The 20480-nt window shown below is 36.7% G+C and overlaps 1 protein-coding gene across 5 annotated transcripts in view; it reads left to right on the plus strand.

Annotated features, from left to right (window-relative positions):
* Positions 1–18165, plus strand: part of LOC6045257 (short-chain dehydrogenase/reductase family 16C member 6) — a 49761-nt gene extending 31596 nt beyond the window's left edge. For 2 of the 5 annotated variants that reach the window (XM_038249565.1, XM_038249567.1), the window contains 3 exons: positions 16723–17025; positions 17093–17270; positions 17338–18165. In XM_038249565.1, the coding sequence (XP_038105493.1) occupies positions 16723–17025; positions 17093–17270; positions 17338–17781 (925 nt within the window). In that variant the 3' untranslated portion in view covers positions 17782–18165. Of the gene's footprint in view, positions 1–5620; positions 5812–5872; positions 6366–6430; positions 6978–16722; positions 17026–17092; positions 17271–17337 lie in introns of those variants that run through there. The other 3 variants (XM_038249564.1, XM_001862611.2, XM_038249566.1) reach the window with 2 other exon arrangements.
* The last annotated feature ends 2315 nt before the right edge of the window (positions 18166–20480 follow it).

Below are 20480 nucleotides of genomic sequence, written 5' to 3' on the forward strand. Positions count from 1 at the left end.
CGAAAAGCTACGATATCTTACATGTTATATCTTACATAAGTATAAGTCGAGCCACAAAATATATGCGCCAGCATTCTCGCGCCAGTATTTGAAGCTCAACTTGACAACTTGTCGACTTGGCGACGAAGCGTTGAAAATCGAGGCAGTGTGATTTTTTAGCGATTTTTCCGATTAAAATTCATGCTGAATCGTCATATTTACGAACATGAAAATGACGTTCAGCCATAAAGTAAAACCTATACCTTTCTTTAGTAAGAAAGGCAAAAAGCAAATCGTTCTGAAAATTGAAACGAAAAATGTTGGCGAAGGTCACCAGGTGGGCTTTTACCTTTCTTAGGGATTTTTTTGCTTATGGTAGGTTAACCAAACGGCTCTAACTCAAGAACCAAATTATGAATCTGGATGAAAATTTTGGAGGTTGTAGAGCTCGAAAAATGCAATTTTTGAGATAAATAAAATGTATGAAAATGAAAAAAACTGACCATATTTTCATTTGAAAACTGTGTATTTTGTTGAAAAGTCTGGCCACATCCGAAAACAGATGGATATTTTGAAATTTGAGCGGCAACTCGCCCAGGTTCGGCACACTTGCTTTCATCTGCATTCAGAAGAATCGAAATCGGATATATGGGAGCTGAGAACGGCGCAACACAAAATTTTACAAAATTCCACAAAATTTACTTTTCAAAATTCGAGGGTTGGAGATAAACGAGTTCTGTCAAGATGAATCGATAGAACGTCAAAAATCGATGCAGTCTGCTGTTTTAGCGATTTTTCCGATTAAAATTCATGCTGAATCGACATATTTACGAAGATGGAAATGACGTCCAGCCATAAAGTAAAACCTATACCTTTCTTTAGTAAAAAAAGGCAAAACATGCATTTTTTTATTTAAGAAATAACCACTAAAAGGATTGGAAATGCCATACCAAACTGATCTTTATTATCAAGTTCACTTTTGATACAAATTCTTAAACTTAAAAAAAATATAAAAAAATTCATGTCATTTCAAACTGTAGAAAATCGTGAATCGAGATTAGCTTAAAAAGAGAAAAAATAAATACTTTCCTCCTTATGATTGCAAAGAAGACAGAATTTTTGTAATTGATAAATGTGCCTGGATTTTTTTAAACCTACGTAAATTTTTTTTGCAATAAAAGTACAGATTCAACATTTTACAATGAAATCCATGGTCCCCTTGGAAAAAAGCTATCAAGTAGAACCTTTTCTGTCAAGTAGAACTGCGAAGTTATTTTTTTCAAAATTGATTTGAAAATCCATTTTATACCCTTTGTGGTCGTACAAAGGGTCATTGTACTCAGAAAAAAAGCTTTATCGAAATAGGGGAAATATACCCTTTTCAATAAAAACACCTACAGAACAAAAAATATCTGTGTAAAATCGCATGCAAAAGCATGCACATCACCTTTGTGAGCAAAAGCATGTAATATTGTATGAGAAAACGTGTACACAAAAAGCATGTGAGCAATTCTCTACGAAATCGGTATTTTTTCTTAAATTTTAATTTTTGTATTTTTTAATCCGACTGAAACTTTTTTGGTGCCTTCGGTATGCCCAAAGAAGCCATTTTGCATCATTAGTTTTGCATTTTTGACCTTTGTTGATACGACCCTTAGTTGCTGAGATATTGCCATGCAAAGGTTTAAAAACAGGAAAATTGATGTTTTCTTAGTCCCACCCAAACAACACACCATTTTCCAATGTCGATATCTCAGCAACAGCAAGGGCGTAATATTGAATGTTTGGCCCATTTGAAATGTTAGTCTTGGTTTAAAAAAAATCTGAAAATATTTTTTCGAAAAGATCGGAAAATTTCACAAAGGTTTCATATTTTAACATTGGAAATCGGACCATTAGTTGGTGAGATATCGACATTAGAAAATGGTGGGTTGTTTGGGTGAGACTAAGAAAACATCAATTTTCCTGTTTTTAAACCTTTGCATGGCAATATATCAGCAACTAAGGGTCGTATCAACAGAGTTCAAAAATGCAAAATATAGAGAATTTTCTCAGCTTTTCAAACATATTTTTTTCAAAAGTGGGCAAACATGTGCACTAATTTAAAAAAAAATGAAAAACTGCGACTATTTTCAAAAAAGTCACCTAAAAATGTATTTAACTTGAAAACGGTGCACTTTATCAAAATTTCACTAGAGTACTTTTTGATTGCAAATTTGATTTTGCATCGAAAAATGAAGTTGAAAAATTTTTGCGACCAATTTTTCGATTTTTTGAAAAAATCAGTATTGATTCAAAAATTTAAAACTCGCTCAAAGATTTTTGCACAACCTGGAAATTTCTGAAAAGTTGGCTATGATGTCCTCTAAACCATATCAGAAAAAAAAATTGTGTTTTTTTGCAAATCAAGTTTTAGTGACAAAAAATTAAATAAAAATCAATAAAAAAAATGTTTACCGTGCATCATTTTTTTTCAGTGTAGTCCATATCCATACCTACAACTTTGCCAAAGACTCCAAATCGATCAAAAAATTTCTTCAAAAGATACTGATTTTTGAATTTTCACATATAATTTTTGTATGGACAGCTGCCAAATTTGTATGGAAAATTATATAGACAAACTAATGATGCAAAATGGCTTCTTTGGGCATACCGAAGGCTTTCTTTCAGTCGGATTGAAAATACAAAAAAAAAATCGAATGACCGAAATCTGAGAGAATTGCTCATGTGAGCAATTCTCTACCAAAACCTGAAATGGATTTTATTTGTATTTTTTGATTTGGCTCAAACTTTGCGGGGGCCTTCCCTATGACCAAATAAACTATTTTGTGTGATTGGTTCATCCATACAAGCCTCCATACAATTTTGGCAGCTGTCCATACAAAAATGGTACGTAAATATTCAAACAGCTGTAACTTTTGAGTGAATTTTCTGATCAATTTGGTGTCTTCGGCAAAGTTGTAGGTATTGTTGAAGACTTTTGAGAAAAAAATAGGTACACGGAAAAAAATTGCTGATTTTTTTATTAATTTTTTTTACTAAAACTCAATTTCCCAAAATATTTATTTTTTGATTTTCGAGATTTTTTGATATGTTTTAGGAGACAAAAATCCGCAACTTTTGAGCCATTGAGAAACATGGTCAAAAAACTGCCGCCGAGTTATGAATTTAAAAAAAACAGTGATTTTTGGAAAAAAAATCAAAGTTTCATGTAAAACAAGTTTGACATTTTTTTTTAATGCAAAATTGAATTTGCAATCGAAAAGTACTTTACAGATTTTTTGATAAAGGGCTCCGTTTTCAAGATATAGCCACCGAATGTTTGATTTTAGCGAAATATTTGAAGTTTTTTAATTTTTAAAAATAGTGACCAAAAGTGACCGTTTCTAATTTTTTTTTTTGGGAAGTTCAGAGAATTTGCTTTAAAATTGTCTAAAAGACATTGAAGATTGGACCTCGGGTTGCTGAGATAGAGCCGCTTTAAGATAAAGAAACACGAAAATTGAAGTTTCCTAATCTCACCAAAATTCGCGAAATTTTCCGATCTTTTCGAAAAAAATATTTTTTAAATCAAGACCAGCATTTTAAATGGGTGTAATTCAATGTTTGGCTCTTTTAAAATGTTAGTCTTGATTTAATTTTTTTTTGTTTTTGTTTTTGAGTTTGACTACCGTTGGTCAAATAGCTGCACATTATTCATCATCATCATCATCATCAGCGCAGGACGTTGTATGTTTCCGCGTTGCGGAAGCGATTGTCACCCGGTTGTGTGTTTTGCAACCCTTTTTTTTTAGAAAAACGCACATTGACATTAAAATGTGCTGGTGTGGCAATATTAGAAGCCAAGTAGGCTATCAGCATGACTTGCAATTTCAATAACTCAAAACAAAACCAATACAACATGGCAACACGGCGTGGTTGAGCGCCACCGATAAGCCGAAAAGTGCATCCCGTCCAAAGTTTCGCCCGTTATCTCCAAATTCCGCTATCTTATCAATGTAGGGTTCAAATTTAGCTTCCACTATAAAAACCACCCCTCCTGGTTATCGCTAATACCACCAGCGAAATCCAGACATGACTTTGGATAAGAAATCTTTTCACGCCACCAGCAACGGCTCGAGAGCCAAGTTCAAGGTCCCGCTCGGCGGGGTCATTCTTGCAAAACATGCACTACATTGTCCGGCTCGCGACTTCCTCAAAGCCATTGTGGCCGACAAGCCGCCGGACCGGTTTTTTTTCTGTTCGTAATTGGATACATGTTTGTGAGTTGCGTTGAAAGCGAAACTGCGATCTGGAAATAGATCTCTTTGTTTTGAATGTCGCGGGGAACGATGTTCATGGCATCGTGAATCGTGGGTCATTTCTTTTGCACTGTTGAGGTTTCGATCCACCTGAAGACAAAGAAGTGTCAACATTATGTTGAGGCACAGAATGGAACCTGTTCTCTTTTGAGGCGTTCCGCAACGCGGAAGAATGCATCCGTTGTTGATGATGATGGCTTTAGAAAAGGTAGTCGAACTCTTGGACCGCAAGCGGAATTTTTCTGTTTGATCGTCAACCTGTAGTAGAAGGTGAACGCATGGTTCTGCAGATTTCAAGGTTCCTTAGCTTCGGGCTATTTGTAGCATTGGCGGAGATCTGCGGGACAGGTCTTGGAGATAAGTTTTTCTTACTGGTTTTCTGACTTTGGCTGATTCTCTGTCCGAAGTAACGGTTTGTTTTTTTGTGGCTTAGTCGAACTTGAGGAAAAGATCATCACAAAGAATAACGATAACAAACTATCTGTCATCAAATATCTGAAGCTTCAATGTTAAACAAAAACCTAGAAGAAAAAGTTCAATAAAAAGCGTTTTGAATAAAGAGATCAGTACACTCAAACCCCGATGGTTTGACACCAACTGTTGTCAAACGAACGGGGTCACTTTTTAGTTTGACACCCCTTTTACACGAAGTTCACACACACTACCAAACGTCTGTTTTGATAGTGTCCGTGAGCGCCGTGTAAAAAGTGACAGTTCGTCACTTTTTAGTTTGACTTTGACCAACCAACGGAGTACAAACTAAAAAAGTGTCAAACGAAAAAGTGACCAACCACCGGGGGTTGAGTGTAATAGTGTATTGAAAAAAGTTTTTTTTTTTTTTCATGATTCCAAGACAAGCCACAAAAAATCCTTCTACTGCCTTAGTTTCTCTTTCTTGCATCATAGCAACACATTTTTTTTTTGTTCAACCGAAACGGTATTTCCACGTGTCTTTTTGTGGTTATCTTTATGATCACGAAACAGACCTGCGCCACGTGTACTGTTTTTGATTTCAAACTGCAAACCACATAAAACTAAGTGACAGCAATAAAGCACTTGCATTTAGTTTTTTTTTTTCTACTGAAATAGGCTCATTTTAATGCAGGGTGTTCCCACTTTTAAACCCCCGTTACAAGTTGCACCATCAGTATCATTAATATACTCAAAAGCCCTAAAAATGGAAAAAAAGGTTGACCCTGTCGCCCTTCACAATCAGCTGTAGTCGGGAGTCTGTTTTGATTAGTCACGCTGTGTCACCACAAATCACCACCCTTGTTTGCACTGAAACGAATCTAACGAAGAAATCGTAAACACTTGTTTACGACCAAACATTCTCGTCAACAAACGATTCACCAAATTTCTTTCCGTGTTTGCACGCATTGCATGCAACTTGTCGTGTAAGTCAAGGCTTCCTGTTAAATGTCATGTGTGCACCTGTCCTGTCACCATCACCATCCAAGTCACCTGTGTGCGTTGTCAACACTCACCCACCCCGTCGTTTTGCACGTGATCTTGGCCTACTACTCACCAGGTTTGGTCGCACCCCTCTCTTCGCATGATCATCACTAAACGGTCTGACTTTACGTTCTCAGCAATGCCGGCGCCGCCAATCCGGGCGTCCAGCTGTACAACGTGCTGCTCATTCTGGTCGACCTGGCCGTGTTCTGGATCAAGGCCGCCGTCAACATCGTCATGTCGATCGTGCACCTGGTCGTTCCGCCCGAGCCCGAGGACGTCAGCCGGGACGTGGTGCTGATCACGGGGGCCGGCCACGGAATGGGCAAGTGCTTGGCGTTGCAGTACGCTGCGCTGGGTTCGACCGTGGTCTGCGCGGACATCAACGAAAAGTCCAACGCGGAGACGGTGGCGGAGGTTAAGCGGCTGGGCGGAACGGCGTTCGGCTTTGGGTTGGACGTGACCAACCGGCAGCAGATCATCGACGTGACCAAGCAGATCAAGGAGAAGGTCGGCGTGGTGACGATACTGGTGAACAACGCCGGCATCATGCCGACGCACCCGCTGCTCCAGCAGACCGAGGCCGAGATCCGGAAGACGTTCGAGATCAACGTTATGGCGCACTTCTGGGTACTTTGAAGACCCTTAACCATCACAAACCTCCCTTCTAACATAACCTCTAACCCCCTTTCCAGCTGATCCAATCACTGCTCCCGGACATGATCGCCAAGAACCGTGGCCGCATCGTCGCCCTCTCCTCGATCGCCGGCCTCGTCGGCTTCAAGAACCTGGTCCCGTACTGCGGCACCAAGTACGCCGTCCGCGGCATCATGGAATCCCTATCCGAAGAGCTCCGCGCCGACCCGCGCAAGCCGGACGTCCGCTTCACCAGCATCTACCCGTACATGGTCGATACCGGACTCTGCAAGCGACCCCACACGCGCTTCCCCTCGATGATGAAGATGGTCAAGCCGGAGGAGGCCGCCGCCGCCATCATCGATGCCCAGCGCCGTGGCCTCGTGGAGGCGTCCATCCCGAAGTACCTGCTGTACCTGAACACGTTTATGCGGAACTTCCCGCTCAAGAATGGGCAGCTGCTCGGGGACTTCCTGGACACCGGACTGAACTCGGATCTGTAGAGGGAGTTTCGTTGTTTTGTTGTTATTGTTAGCAATGCCAAATAAAAATGCCATGAGACTTTTGATGATTTGTTGAAAGATTGGAATGACTTGACAGTTGGAAGGGGGGTTTGTTTTTGTTGTTGTTGTTGTTGTTGTTGAGCGCACGCCACACACGGGATGAGTGGCAGATAATTGCAAATTACCGCGCGTTTAACGCGTTTTTTGCGCGATGATTTCAATGGGAGGAGAGTTCAAGTGGTGATTGCTGCCAAGAAATGAGCGATCGTGATCGTTGGAGCGAAGGTAGAGGAGAAGGAATAACATGTTGACTTGATTTCTTCTGTTAAAAACATGACAGATTCAAATTTGCAACCCGACATCAGACTGACTTTAACTAAAAATTGACCCGATATTGAGCCAACAAAAGAATAACAAATAGGGGAGAGTGGGGAGACTTGATCCCCGGGGACACTTGATCCCAAGCCTGTATCTCGTCAGCATGTGGGTAAAACAATTAGCTTTGTTCTAGAAAGTTGTGCGAAATTAACTAAAACTCATTGTAGAAAACAAAGAAAAAAATTAAAAAATGTTTAGATTCAGTTACACACATTTTTCTAAAACGAGCTGCAAAAAACTTCCAAGAGATCTTTTTTCTTTGTGTTGATATGTATAGAAAACACTCAAAAATTATTCAAAAAAATATGTTTTATACATGAATTGTTTGATAAACTTATCAACTCCAAAACCCTTACGCATTTGATGTTAAATTTATCGTCATACTATTTTTACAATCAATTGTTTAAAAAAGTGCGTTTAGGGAGACTTGATCCCTGCATTTTTACAGTCACTGGAATCAGCCTCAAGATTAATTAATTGAGCTGGGTTTTCATACATAGTTTCCTTTAGTATATTGTGAAAGCAGACAAAAATCAAAATACGAACGCAACCTGTCAAAGCTGTTGCGCCACAGGCTGATGTACACGCTAACGACAAATCACTACATTTTTGTTCGGCGCAACAGATTTTTTCGCGCAACAGAAGTGTTGCGCACTTCGGTTTGGTGGTGCGCGGATAATAGTTGTACATAACTTACTGCAGTTTGAACCATTTTTCAAAAGTTTCGTAAACAAAAATTTCCAGCTTTTGTAAACATGCTTAATTTTGGTCTAAAAAATAATATTTTAAGTTTTTAAATATTTAACATAATAAACTTGTTATATTTTGAACACAAACGTACAGGTTTTATGTGAAATTGCTGTAACTTATAGAAAATTAAAAGTTTGGATGAATAAGAAACATTTTGCTTAAGATTTCTTCAAAATGTTGAAAGGGGGATCAAGTTACCCCTAACATTTTTAAAATGCCAGTTTAAAATATTTTTTTAAAACGCTTGGCATGATTCGAAGAGTTTATCTGATGAAATACCCTTATCAGCCAAACATAGATGAATGTTTAAGCTTTCATTTCATGCAAAAAGTTTATAGTTTTGTGAGAAATTGACAGAGTTATGTGCGATACAAAAAAAGGGGATCAAGTCTCCCCACTCTCCCCTAAACCGGAAGGCTTTTTGACAGTGACAGTTGTTTTAAGAACTTAGTACGCTAAAGCAAATTACTCTTGAAGTATTTTTTTCAGTGTGGTCAGAAAACCTTCTAGACAAATTATTCTAGATTTTTTTTTTTGTACAATAGGCATTTGCTTTTAAAGTTCAGCTTATCGAACTTGAAATCATGTAATCGATTTATAGTATTTGTTAAGCAGCACAACAACATCAATAAAGAATTTGTTTGTATTGTGAAAGCAGACAAAAATCAAAATACGAACGCAACCTGTCAAAGCTGTTGCGCCACAGGCTGATGTACACGCTAACGACAAATCACTACATTTTTGTTCGGCGCAACAGATTTTTTCGCGCAACAGAAGTGTTGCGCACTTCGGTTTGGTGGTGCGCGGATAATACCTCTCGAGATGTTACTATACTTCTCTTCAGGACTTATGACGCACGTTAAGCTTTTGATAACAATGTGGTACTTGAAGCCACATGAACGTTCATTTTACTCGTAGAAAATCAATAGTATACAGTCAGTATGTTCTGGAATTGTTTAATCAAAATAAACGGCTTACACAGTAAAAAAAGTTGAATGATTGAATATTACTTTTGTTATGATGTAAAATTACCTGAATTTGAACTGAAAAAGTGACATTATACTAGAAAAAGGGTTGTTTTTACTATGTGGAAAACCAGTAAATCCTTATAATTCTGAATGATTATTTTAACTGTCTAAAATTAGCTATCGCCACCCTCAATAATACAGGTAATAGAAAATTAATTAACATTAATTTTGTATGTACAATGATAAAAGCTGCTATTTTATTTTAAATTGCGCACTATTTTTTGATTAACATATGTTTATGGTGAATCAACTTTATGGTTCCCTTAAACCAAGGCGTTAAAAACGAGTGTTTCTGCCAAGCAGTGTTGGAATTCGAGCGAGAAGAAGAAAACTTTTCTCACTCGCGAGCAAGGGAGAGGAGCTTGTATTCCATTTCTCTCCTCGCTCGTGCTCGCCTTTTTACTCGCGCTTTCGCTCTAGCCGCGAGGGCTCGCGAGCGCCTCGTGTTAGCCGTTAGTTCCGATAGTTTTTTCAAGCTGATTTTCGATTTATTAATTTTTGTTTTGAGTAGTTGATTTTTTTTTATCAAAAATTATTGACAAAAAAATAATTTTGACGTAGACATTTAATTCAAAAATGGTGCACTTATTACAATCTTTTTCAATTTTGCCAGTCTTGATTTTAATATTTTTGATTTTTGGTCGATAATAATAATTTTTAATAATTTATCAATATTTTTGGGTAATATTTTTATTAATTTTTTTTTGTTAAATTTGTCATTTTTGTCAGTTTCGTTAATTTTTAATATATCCTTGTGTGTGTGTGTGTGTCTGTGTGTGGTCCAATCCAATACCCGCTAACCGGTAGCGAAATTATGGGAAAGTATAATTTGTATCAGACTTTGTATATGCCGAATGCTGATACAACTTATCTCAGTCCCGGGTATTAGGTGGTGATAGCCATCGCGCTGCTTCCAAACACCCATTTCAGAATGGCAGAGATCCTAGCGGCCCAATTCCGAGGTCGTTGGGCATTGTCCGGCCCCGCCTTAACATAGAAGCAAGCACCAGACGGATCCTCGAACTATCTTAAGACTCCCAATCCCTTCAGGCAAATCAGGGATCAGAGCGTATTTAATATGAGAAGAATACAACATGTTTTATAACCTTCAGATGGCCGACTGGTTAGAGTCCCAGACCATCAATCCAGAGGTGTGAGCTTGAATCCCAACTGATTCAGTTTCGTTTTTGTTCATATTCAATGTTCCAATTGCAATTCTGATTCCAAATTTCAAAGGTACCGACCGGGATTTGATCTCTGAACCTTCTGCTTGTGAGGCAGAAGCCGTAACCATTAAGCCACGGAGCCGGTTCGTTAATTTTTAATATATCCTTTAAGTAATATTTGCCAAATTTGAAAATTTTGCCAATAATCATATCTGAGGTAGACATTCGATTTAATTAATTTTGACTAATTAATAAATATTTATTTTTTTTATGTTCTATATTTGGTTAAATTTGTAATATTTTTCAGTTTTGTTAGTTTTCTACATATCATTTTAGTAAATGTTGCCAATTTGATTATTTTAGCAATCTTGGTTATTTTGAGAACTTTGCAATGTTGACAATTTGGATTTTTTTTTAATCTTGAGCATTTTGAGAATTCTGTAAATTTTGATAATTTTCACAATCTGACAATTCTGCCAATTAGGTCAAATTTGTTCATTTTGATTTTTTTTAAATTTTGATTTAATTTTTTTCAGGCTCATTTTTGGTTTATTTATTTTTAATGTAGTTTAATTTTTTAACATTACAAATGATTGGCAACAAAACTTATCTAAAAACTAACTTAATCCACCTATGTGGTTGGTGCCTTCCTCACTTTTTTCCAACAATGGGTGATATGTGATATGATGGGTTTGGACACAAATTTGGTCCAAAAAAACACACATATCACTCAAGGGCTCATAAGTGGCATCATAAGTGGTCATAGCTTGATACAGGGTTGCCAGATCGTCAATGATTTGGACTCGTTGGAAAGGTCTTTCGATTACCTAACCAACGATGGGTCGGATGATGGATTCGGACATTGTTTACATACATTTAAGTGAGATCCGTCTACAAAAAAAGTACATAAATATCACTTAAGTGGTCAGAACTCGAGACAGGGTTGCCAGATCATCAATGTTTTGGACTCGTTGGAAAGGTCTTTCGATTACCTAACTAACGAGGGGTCGGATGATGGATCCGGACATTGTTTACATGCATTTAAATGAGATCCGGCTACAAAAAAAGTACATAAATATCACTAAAGTGGTCAGAACTCGAGACAGGGTTGCCAGATCTTCAATGTTTAAGACTCGTTGGATAGGTTTTTCAATTATCTAACCAACGATGGGTCGGATGATGGATCCGGACATTGTTTACATACATTTAAGTGAGATCTGGCTACAAAAAAGTACATAAATATCACTTAAGTGGTCAGAACTCGAGACAGGGTTGCCAGATCTTCAATGTTTAAGACTCGTTGGATAGGTTTTTCAATTATCTAACCAACGATGGGTCGGATGATGGATTCGGACATTGTTTACATACATTTAAGTGAGATCTGGCTACAAAAAAGTACATAAATATCACTTAAGTGGTCAGAACTCGAGACAGGGTTGCCAGATCTTCAATGTTTAAGACTCGTTGGATAGGTTTTTCAATTATCTAACCAACGATGGGTCGGATGATGGATCCGGACATTGTTTACATACATTTAAGTGAGATCTGGCTACAAAAAAGTACATAAATATCACTTAAGTGGTCAGAACTCGAGACAGGGTTGCCAGATCTTCAATGTTTAAGACTCGTTGGATAGGTTTTTCGATTATCTAACCAACGATGGGTCGGATGATGGATCCGGACATTGTTTACATACATTTAAGTGAGATCCGGCTACAAAAAAGTACATAAATATCACTTAAGTGGTCAGAACTCGAGACAGGGTTGCCAGATCTTCAATGTTGTAGATTCGTTGGAAAGGTCTTTCGATTACCTAACCAACGATGGGTCGGATGATGGATTCGGACATTGTTTACATACATTTAAATGAGATCCGGCTACAAAAAAGTACATAAATATCACTTAAGTGGTTATAACTTGAGACTGGGTTGCCAGATCTTTAATGTTGTGGACTCGTTGGAAAGGTATTTCAATTACCTAAATAACGATGTATGACATGATGATGTTTGGTTCAGTTTACTGCCATTTATTCTTCTTCCGAAAATATGCGAAAACACATTTTTATACATAACTTTTGAACTACTTATCGAAACTTCAAACAATTCAATAGCACCGTATGGGACCCTAAACCAAGTCGAATGCGACTGGTTTGGTCAAAATCGGTTCAGCCAGTGCTGAGAAAACTGAGTGACATTAATGGTCACATACACACACACATACCCACACACATACACATACACATACACACACACAGACACACACACATACACACAGACATTTGTTCAGTTTTCGATTCTGAGTCGATATGTATACTGAAACTAATGGCTTGGCCAGCTCAGAGCAAGAGACTCAGACCGAGTAGTCCCAGGGTCGGCATTGCTACTAGGTGATTCAGGGGAGGTGACGGACAATCAGGAAAACCACGAATTTAAACTTTATCACAGCACTTTATTGCGGGATCTTTGGGAAGTTGGAAGTGGTGTGTGGGTATGTCAGTGTGGGTCGTTCAGGGGCTATTCTTACCGCGCAAACTCAGCTGACGATCGCGCGCCGGCGACGTTCGGGCTGGCAGAGTGGCTTCCAGCCTCGACTCTGCGACGACGGCCCCGTAGGGGGGGGGGGGGGGGGTTGTTTGCTGGCTGCGGCGGCTTGTTCCTGGCTGCGTTCGTCCGGTCCTTCGGTTGCCGGATGCAGCTTCGTTCGCCGACCTTCGTAGGCGGCTCGATTCTACGGCTTCGTGCCGGTTCCGGGTTGATGGACGACCAGCGGGCGTTGCTGGCTCCGACGGGCAGGCGTCTTCCCTCCTTGACTAATCGGCAAGCCCCGGAGTCCACTGATGCGGGCGTGCCGAGAGGGGACCCTCCTTTGCGGTTAAGGCCAGCGGCCTGAGGGTGCTCGTCCTTGACGATGATGGCGCGGGGAGGCGCCAGACGACGGGGGTGGTCCTATTACGGATTAGACATGGGAAGCTACCAGCACGGGATTTACGCAACCCAGGCCGACCAATCCGAGATGGACGAGCTGCTCGCGGAAACCTCCTGGTTCCGCCGATGGGAAGGGCGATTGACGACCTTCGCGGGAGCACGACTTGTCCACTCGGACGCCTGTTTGGAAGAGAGCGATTTTCCCCAAATCGACTTCCCTCATAAGTTTAGCCCAAGTCCATTTTCCCACCATTTCCTTTCTGACGTAAGCAAATGCGCCCGCAGGAAATTGGTGGACATCAGCCTCGCTTACACTGATACGCTTCGCCCCCTCAAAACTGTTGTAGTGTAGTGTAAGTGGTATAAAATGCTGAGGCGAAGCTTCAATTATCCAGAATTGTAACCAACGGTTACAATACATCAAGGTGGGTTTTCGAGCTTTAAATAAAAAGTTCAATTTTAGAGCAGGATTATAGCCTTACCTCAGTGAGGAAGGCAAAACGGTGTACTTTATTAGAATTATGTTTTTTTATTTTTTCAGTTTTGAAATTTTAAATTTTCTAGTTTCTTGTCAATTTAATTAGTTTAAACTTTTAAATATTTTTTAAATATTTATTATTAATATATTTTTTAAATATTTTATTTTTATGAATTTTTGTCAGTTTGTTAAATTTAAATGTCAAATTTAGAAAATTTTGTCAAATTTGTCCATCTTGGTTTTTTTGAGAACGTTTGCAATGTTGAGAATTTGATTTTTTTTAATTTTGAGAATCATGTAAATTTTGATAATTTTCACAATTTGACAATTTTGCCAAATATGTCAAATTTGTTCAGTTTGATATTTTATAATTTTTGATTTAATGTTTTCAGGCTTGGTTTTGATTTATTTATTTTTTATATTGTTTAATAATTTTAACATGACAAATTATTGGCAAAAAATGTAATCTAAAACGGTGTACTTAAATAAAATTATTTTTTTGAATTTGGTCAGTTTTGATTTTGATTTTTTTTTTGAGTTTCTTGTTGATTTTATTTGTTTAAACTCATTTACTAATATTTTTTAAGTAATTTATTTTTTAAATCTTTTATTTTTTTAGAAAAAAATGTAAAAATTTGTCCATCTTGGTTATTTTGAGAACTTTGCAACTTTGTCAGTTTAATTTCAAATTAAGAAAATTTTGTCAAATTTGACAAATTTGTCAATCTTGGTTTTATCGAGAACTTTGCTAAATTGACAATTTGGTTATTTTTTTTTCATTTTGAGAATTGTGATAATTTTGACAATTGAGACAATTTTAATGATTTTGTCAAATTTGTCCATTTTGTTCTTTTTAACAATTTGGATATTATTTTTTCAAGCTGAAATTTGATCGTTTATAACAAAAATAAAAAAACATAAAAAATTTAATAACAAGCCATAGTCTTCACATTTAAATGAAAAAAAAGCAATTCTCTACCAAAACCGGAAATGGATTTTATTTGTATTTTTTGATTTGGCTCAAACTTTGTGAGGGCCTTCCCTATGACCAAATATGCTATTTTGTGTCATTTGTTCACCCATACAAGTCTCCATACAATTTTGGCAGCTGTCCATACAAGAATGGTATGGAAATATTCAAACAGCTGTAACTTTTGAGTGAATTTTCTCATCAATTTGGTGTCTTCGGCAAAGTTGTAGGTATTGTTGAGTACTATTGAGAAAAAAATTGGTACACGGAAAAAAAAATTTGAGGATTTTTTATCAACTTTTTTTTCAATAAAACTCAATTTCCCAAAATACGTATATATTTTGGGAAATTGAGTTTTAGTGAAAAAAAAGTTGATAAAAAAATCTGCAATTATTTTTTTTCCGTGTACCTATTTTTTTCTCAAAAGTCCTCAACAATACCTACAACCTTGCCCAAGACACCAAATTGATCAGAAAATTCACTGAAAAGTTACAGCTGTTTGAATATTTATATACCATTTTTGTATGGACAGCTGCCAAAATTGTATGGAGACTTGTATGGGTGAACAAATGACACAAAATAGCATATTTGGTCATAGGGAAGGCCCCCACAAAGTTTGAGCCAAATCAAAAAATAAAAATGGTCGAAATCGGCCGATTTCGTAGAGAGTTGCTCAAAAGTGTTTTAAAATGCATATTACACTAGTTCAGTTGTTTTGCAATCATTAGTTTTCAAAAAATCTAAGATCTGACAAAAACAAAAATTGTATCGAAAAAAAAGATTTTGCATCGAAAATTTTCAAAAAATCGTAAGATTTTTTAATAAACCCAAAAATTTTAAAAATGATTTTAAACGCAGAAGAATGTATTTTAATTTGATTTCAGCTGGCTGCACTTGAATTTTCATTGAAAATTTGAAGTTTATTGTAAAAATATTTATTTGCCTTCTGATTTTTCGGGCCAATTTTGAAGGGGGGAATCAGAGAGACCGATTTCGTTGAGTCGCTCAAAGTTGACTCGAAATAGAAATGCTTAAAATCAATGTTATCAAAAATGTTTTGCAATATTTTTATGACACAGCATCAAAGACGCATTTGACGGCAATTTCCACCGTGTCGAAAATAAATTGACAGCAAACTGTTGTAGTGCAGACCAAGTGAGCGCCTTGCTAGTATTTTGATAGATTCGCTCCTCACTGAACATATATTCGTTTGAGACTAAATTTATACATTTTTAGCGGTAAAATTACACATTTTTGATATATTTTGTTAATAGAATTCTTGTTGAATTGTTTAAATTATTTTCTCGACTTTTTGAGTTCTTACAGAGCTGGATTTTCTAACAACATTCTAGCATTCTAAGCTCCACCGTTCTTACAGGATTCTGGCAGAGTCAGCTCTGCTAGAATATTTCGTGACAAGCGCCACAATTTGCTCAATTTTGAAGTATTTTGTTGATTTACCAACAAATTGTTCCTAACACAAAAATCTATTAAATTCCGGTTGAGACCAAAAGTTTCTGACACATCAATTTTCGTGAAACTTTGTCCTAAGGGTAATGTTGGTCCGTGATCATGAATCCGAGGTTCATTTGGCGATATCTCGATATCTAACCGACTTTAATGTAAAATTAGATGTCCAATTTGATGTCGTTCTCCAAATTTATCAATGTTTACCGTTTTTGACAGGTATGCCCAGTCATTCTAGCAGAGCTGGTTCTGTCAGAATCCTGCTAAAATGGTACACTCAACCTCCGGTGGTTGGTCACTTTTTCGTTTGACACTTTTTTAGTTTGCACCCCGTTGGTTGATCACATTTTACACCGCGCTCACGCACACTATCAAAACAAACGTTTGATAGTGTGTGTGAACTCCGTGTAAAAGGGGTGCCAAACTAAAAAGTGACCCCGTTCGATTGACAACAGTTGGTGTCAAACCATCGGGGTTTGAGTGTATTTGCCGTGGTTCTAGCAGAGTTCTGGGTTAAATTTTTAAGGAATTTTTTGATTTGCCAAAATTTGTATCAGATTTTTGTTTTGCTTGATTCGACTATTAATTTTTTTATGAAAGCATGATGATCAAATGGTGCAAATCTTCCAAAAAATCGATTTTACAACATCAACTAACAAATCATGTTACCATTGGTTTCCCCTCCAGGCCCAACGCCGGCATCAAGATCTACAACCTGATCATCCTGCTGGTGGACATCGTGGTGATGCTGGTCCGCTGGATCTACTTCACACTGGAGTCGATCTACCTGCTGGTGGTCCCGCCGAAGCCCGTCGACGTGAGCAAGGACGTGGTGCTGATTACGGGCGCCGGCCACGGCATTGGCCGCTCGCTGGCCCAGCAGTACGCCGCCCTCGGCGCAACCGTCGTCTGCGTCGACATCAACGACAAGATGAACCAGGAAACGGTCGCCGCGATCAAGCAGCAGAAGGGCAACGCCTTTGGCTATGTGTGAGTTGGGGGAACCTTGAGGAGACATTAGAGAACTCGAAATGAATTGAGATCTTGAATATTTCAGGTGTGACGTGACGAACCGCGAGCAGATCATCGAGGTGCAGAAGACTGTCAAGCAGCAGGTTGGAGTGGTGACCATTCTGGTCAACAACGCCGGAATCATGCCAACGCATCCGCTGTTCCAGCAGACGGAGAATGAAATCCGGAAGACGTACGAAATCAACGTGATGGCACACTTCTGGGTAAGAACTGGTCACTGGCCTCAATAGTTTGATATTGAGTGTACTTATTTTCTTTTTCCATTCCCAGATGCTCCAAACCTACCTGCCCGACATGATCCAAAAGAACCGCGGCTTCATCGTCGCCCTGTCCTCGATCGCCGGCCTGATCGGCCTCAACAACCTCGTTCCGTACTGCGGCAGCAAGTACGCCGTCCGCGGCATCATGGAATCCCTGGCCGAGGAACTCCGCCAGGACCCGCGCAAGCCCGCCATCCGCTTCACCAGCGTGTATCCGTACATGGTCGACACTGGCCTCTGCAAAAAGCCCAAGATGCGCTTCCCCAGTCTGATGGGCCTGGTCAAGCCGGACGAAGCCGCAGCCGCCATCATCGACGGCCAGCGGCGTGGCCTGGAGGAGGTTTCGATCCCCAAGTACCTGATCTACCTGAACGCGTTTGTGCGATGCTTCCCGGGCAAGGCCGCGAACCTGCTGCGAGACTTCCTGGACAGTGGCGTCGAGTCGGATCTGTGAGCGGGGACGAATTCACACACAGTTGCTTGGTTTTAGGTTATTAAGTGATTAATTTCTGTTCTGTTCCTAATGGACTGTGTACAAGTTAGGGAATCTCAAATTGCAGCAGTTTCTTGATATTTGTTTAATGTTTTAATGAATGTAGAAGTTACAAATACACAAAAGGGCAAGATTTACAAACACGCAGTACGTAAACGTAGATTACACTCGATAAGCACAACTAGAAGAACAATAAGAAAGGAGGGTTGAAAACGTATTCAGTGAATATAATGAAAGGTTCACTAGTTTTTTAAAAGTTAACATGAAAAAAATTTCTGCCTTTTACAGATCTTTACCGATAAGTATGGAGAAATGAGATAATAAAAATGAAAATGATTAAAATTCTTTGTTGTCTTTTATTCAGATCCCAAACATAATTTGTTATTTATTTACTTTTTGTTGAAATTTCATAAAATTTGTTAATACTCGTTAAAATGTTAACATTTGTTACAATTTTGAACAGTTATTTTGTTAAATTTTGTAAAATTTTGTTAAAATTAGTTAAAATTTGTTAAAGTTTGTTTAATTTTTAAAAAATTTGTTTAAATTTGTTGAAATTTGTTAAAATTTGAAAAGGAAATGTTAAAATTTGTTTGAAATTGCTTAAATTTGTAGAAATGTGTTTAAATTTGTATTAATATGTTGAAGCTTGTTTTAATTTGTTTGAATCTATTTAAATTTGTTAAAATTTGTTTCGATTTATTTGGATTTGTTTAAACTTGTTTAAATATGTTGAGATTTGTTTAAATTTGATGAAATTTGTTTGAATTTGTTATAATTTGTTAAAGATTGTTTAAATTTGTCAAAATTTCATAAAATTTGTTAAAACTTGTTAAAATGTTAACATTTGTTACAATTTTTAACAATTGGTTAAAATATGATAAAATTGAATAAAGTTTGCTAAAATTTGTTAAAATGTTAACAAGTTTTAACATTTGTTATGGTTTGTTAAAATTTGTTTAAATTTGAAAATGTTTACAAATTTTTACATTTGTTATGATTTGTTAAAATTTGTTAAAATTAGTTAAAATTGGTTAAAATTTGTTAAAGATTGTTAAAGTTTGTTAAAATTTGTTTGAATTTGTTTAATCTTGTAGAAATTTGATGAAATTTGTTTGAATTTGTTTAAATTTGTTTAAAATTGCTTAAATCAGGAGCATTTGTATTTTAAATGATTATGTTTTTTTACATGTTCATATTATTCCTCATTCTATACCTTTCCTGTAACATACCATCTCCTCATACCATATATCATCAAATTACTCAAATTAACGAATCTTTCTAAAACAGCATGGGAACCATCTGGAGCATTTAGATTTTAATTTCCTGCTATTTTTTACAGCTTCCTGGAATCATCTTGATTATATTTATATATATTTTATTTACTATATTTATTATATTTATTTTTATTATTATTATTATTATTACAAAACTATATGCATATTAGATAATACACTACAGACTAACATTTACACTTACAAACATCCAAATCATGTAATACATTACGCATTCAACCATTTTCATCGGCCCGATGAAATGCCCCTAACCCCCATTCCAAACCTCCCAAAAATATTCCGTTCACTTTTAAAAGTCGCATGGGTTCCCTGCACTTTTGCCACTAGTGAACAACAAAAACATCCCCTCCCAAATCCCCACGGGACTGTATGGGCGTAGCCTTGGAGCACAGTGTGGAAATTTACGTTCTTAGATATTTTTGGATGTACCGGGCAGCAATCAAATTGTCTAAGAATATTGAATTGACCATTGTGGCACCCCCTACAGCGTGGTGCAGACCCGTTATGCTATGCTATGCTATGCTATGCTATGCTATGCTATGCTATGCTATTTGTTTAAAATTGCTTAAATTTGTAGAAATGTGTTTACATTTTGTAGAAATTTGTTTAAATTTGTATAAATATGTTGAAACTTGTTTTAATTTGTTTGAATTTATTTAAATTTGTTAAAATTTGATTCAATTTATTTGGATTTGTTTAAACTTGTTTAAATATGTTGAGATTTTTTTAAATTTGTTAAAATTTCATAAAATTTGTTAAAACTTGTTAAAATGTTAACATTTGTTACAATTTTTAACAATTGGTTAAAATCTGTTAAAATTGGATAAAGTTTGCTAAAATTTGTTAAAATGTTAACAAGTTTTAACATTTGTTATGATTTGTTATAATTTGTTTAAATTCGTTAAAATTTGTTAACATTCTTTAAAATTTCTTTAAATTTGAAAATGTTTACAAATTTTTACATTTGTTATGCTTTGTTAAAATTTGTTAAAATTCGTTAAAATTGGTTAAAATTTGTTATAGATTGTTAAAGTTTGTTAAAATTTGTTTGAATTTGTTTAAATTTGAAGAAATTTGATGAAATTTGTTTGAATATGTTTAAAATTGCTTAAATTTGTAGAAATGTGTTTAAATTTGTAGTAATTTGTTCAAATTAGTATAAATGTTAAAATTTGTTTGAATCTTTTTAAATTTGTCTAAATTTGTTCAAATTTGAATCAGTTTATTTGAATTTGTTGAAATTTGTTTAGATTTGTTAAAATTGTTTGAATTCGATATAATTGGTTAAAAAAATTAAAATTTGATTAAATTTGTTAAAATTTCATTAAATTTGTTAAAACATGTTAAAATGTTAACATTTGTGAC

This window comes from Culex quinquefasciatus, chromosome 1 (assembly GCF_015732765.1).
Source record: "Culex quinquefasciatus strain JHB chromosome 1, VPISU_Cqui_1.0_pri_paternal, whole genome shotgun sequence".
In the NCBI taxonomy this organism is placed as follows: Eukaryota; Metazoa; Arthropoda; class Insecta; order Diptera; family Culicidae; genus Culex; species Culex quinquefasciatus.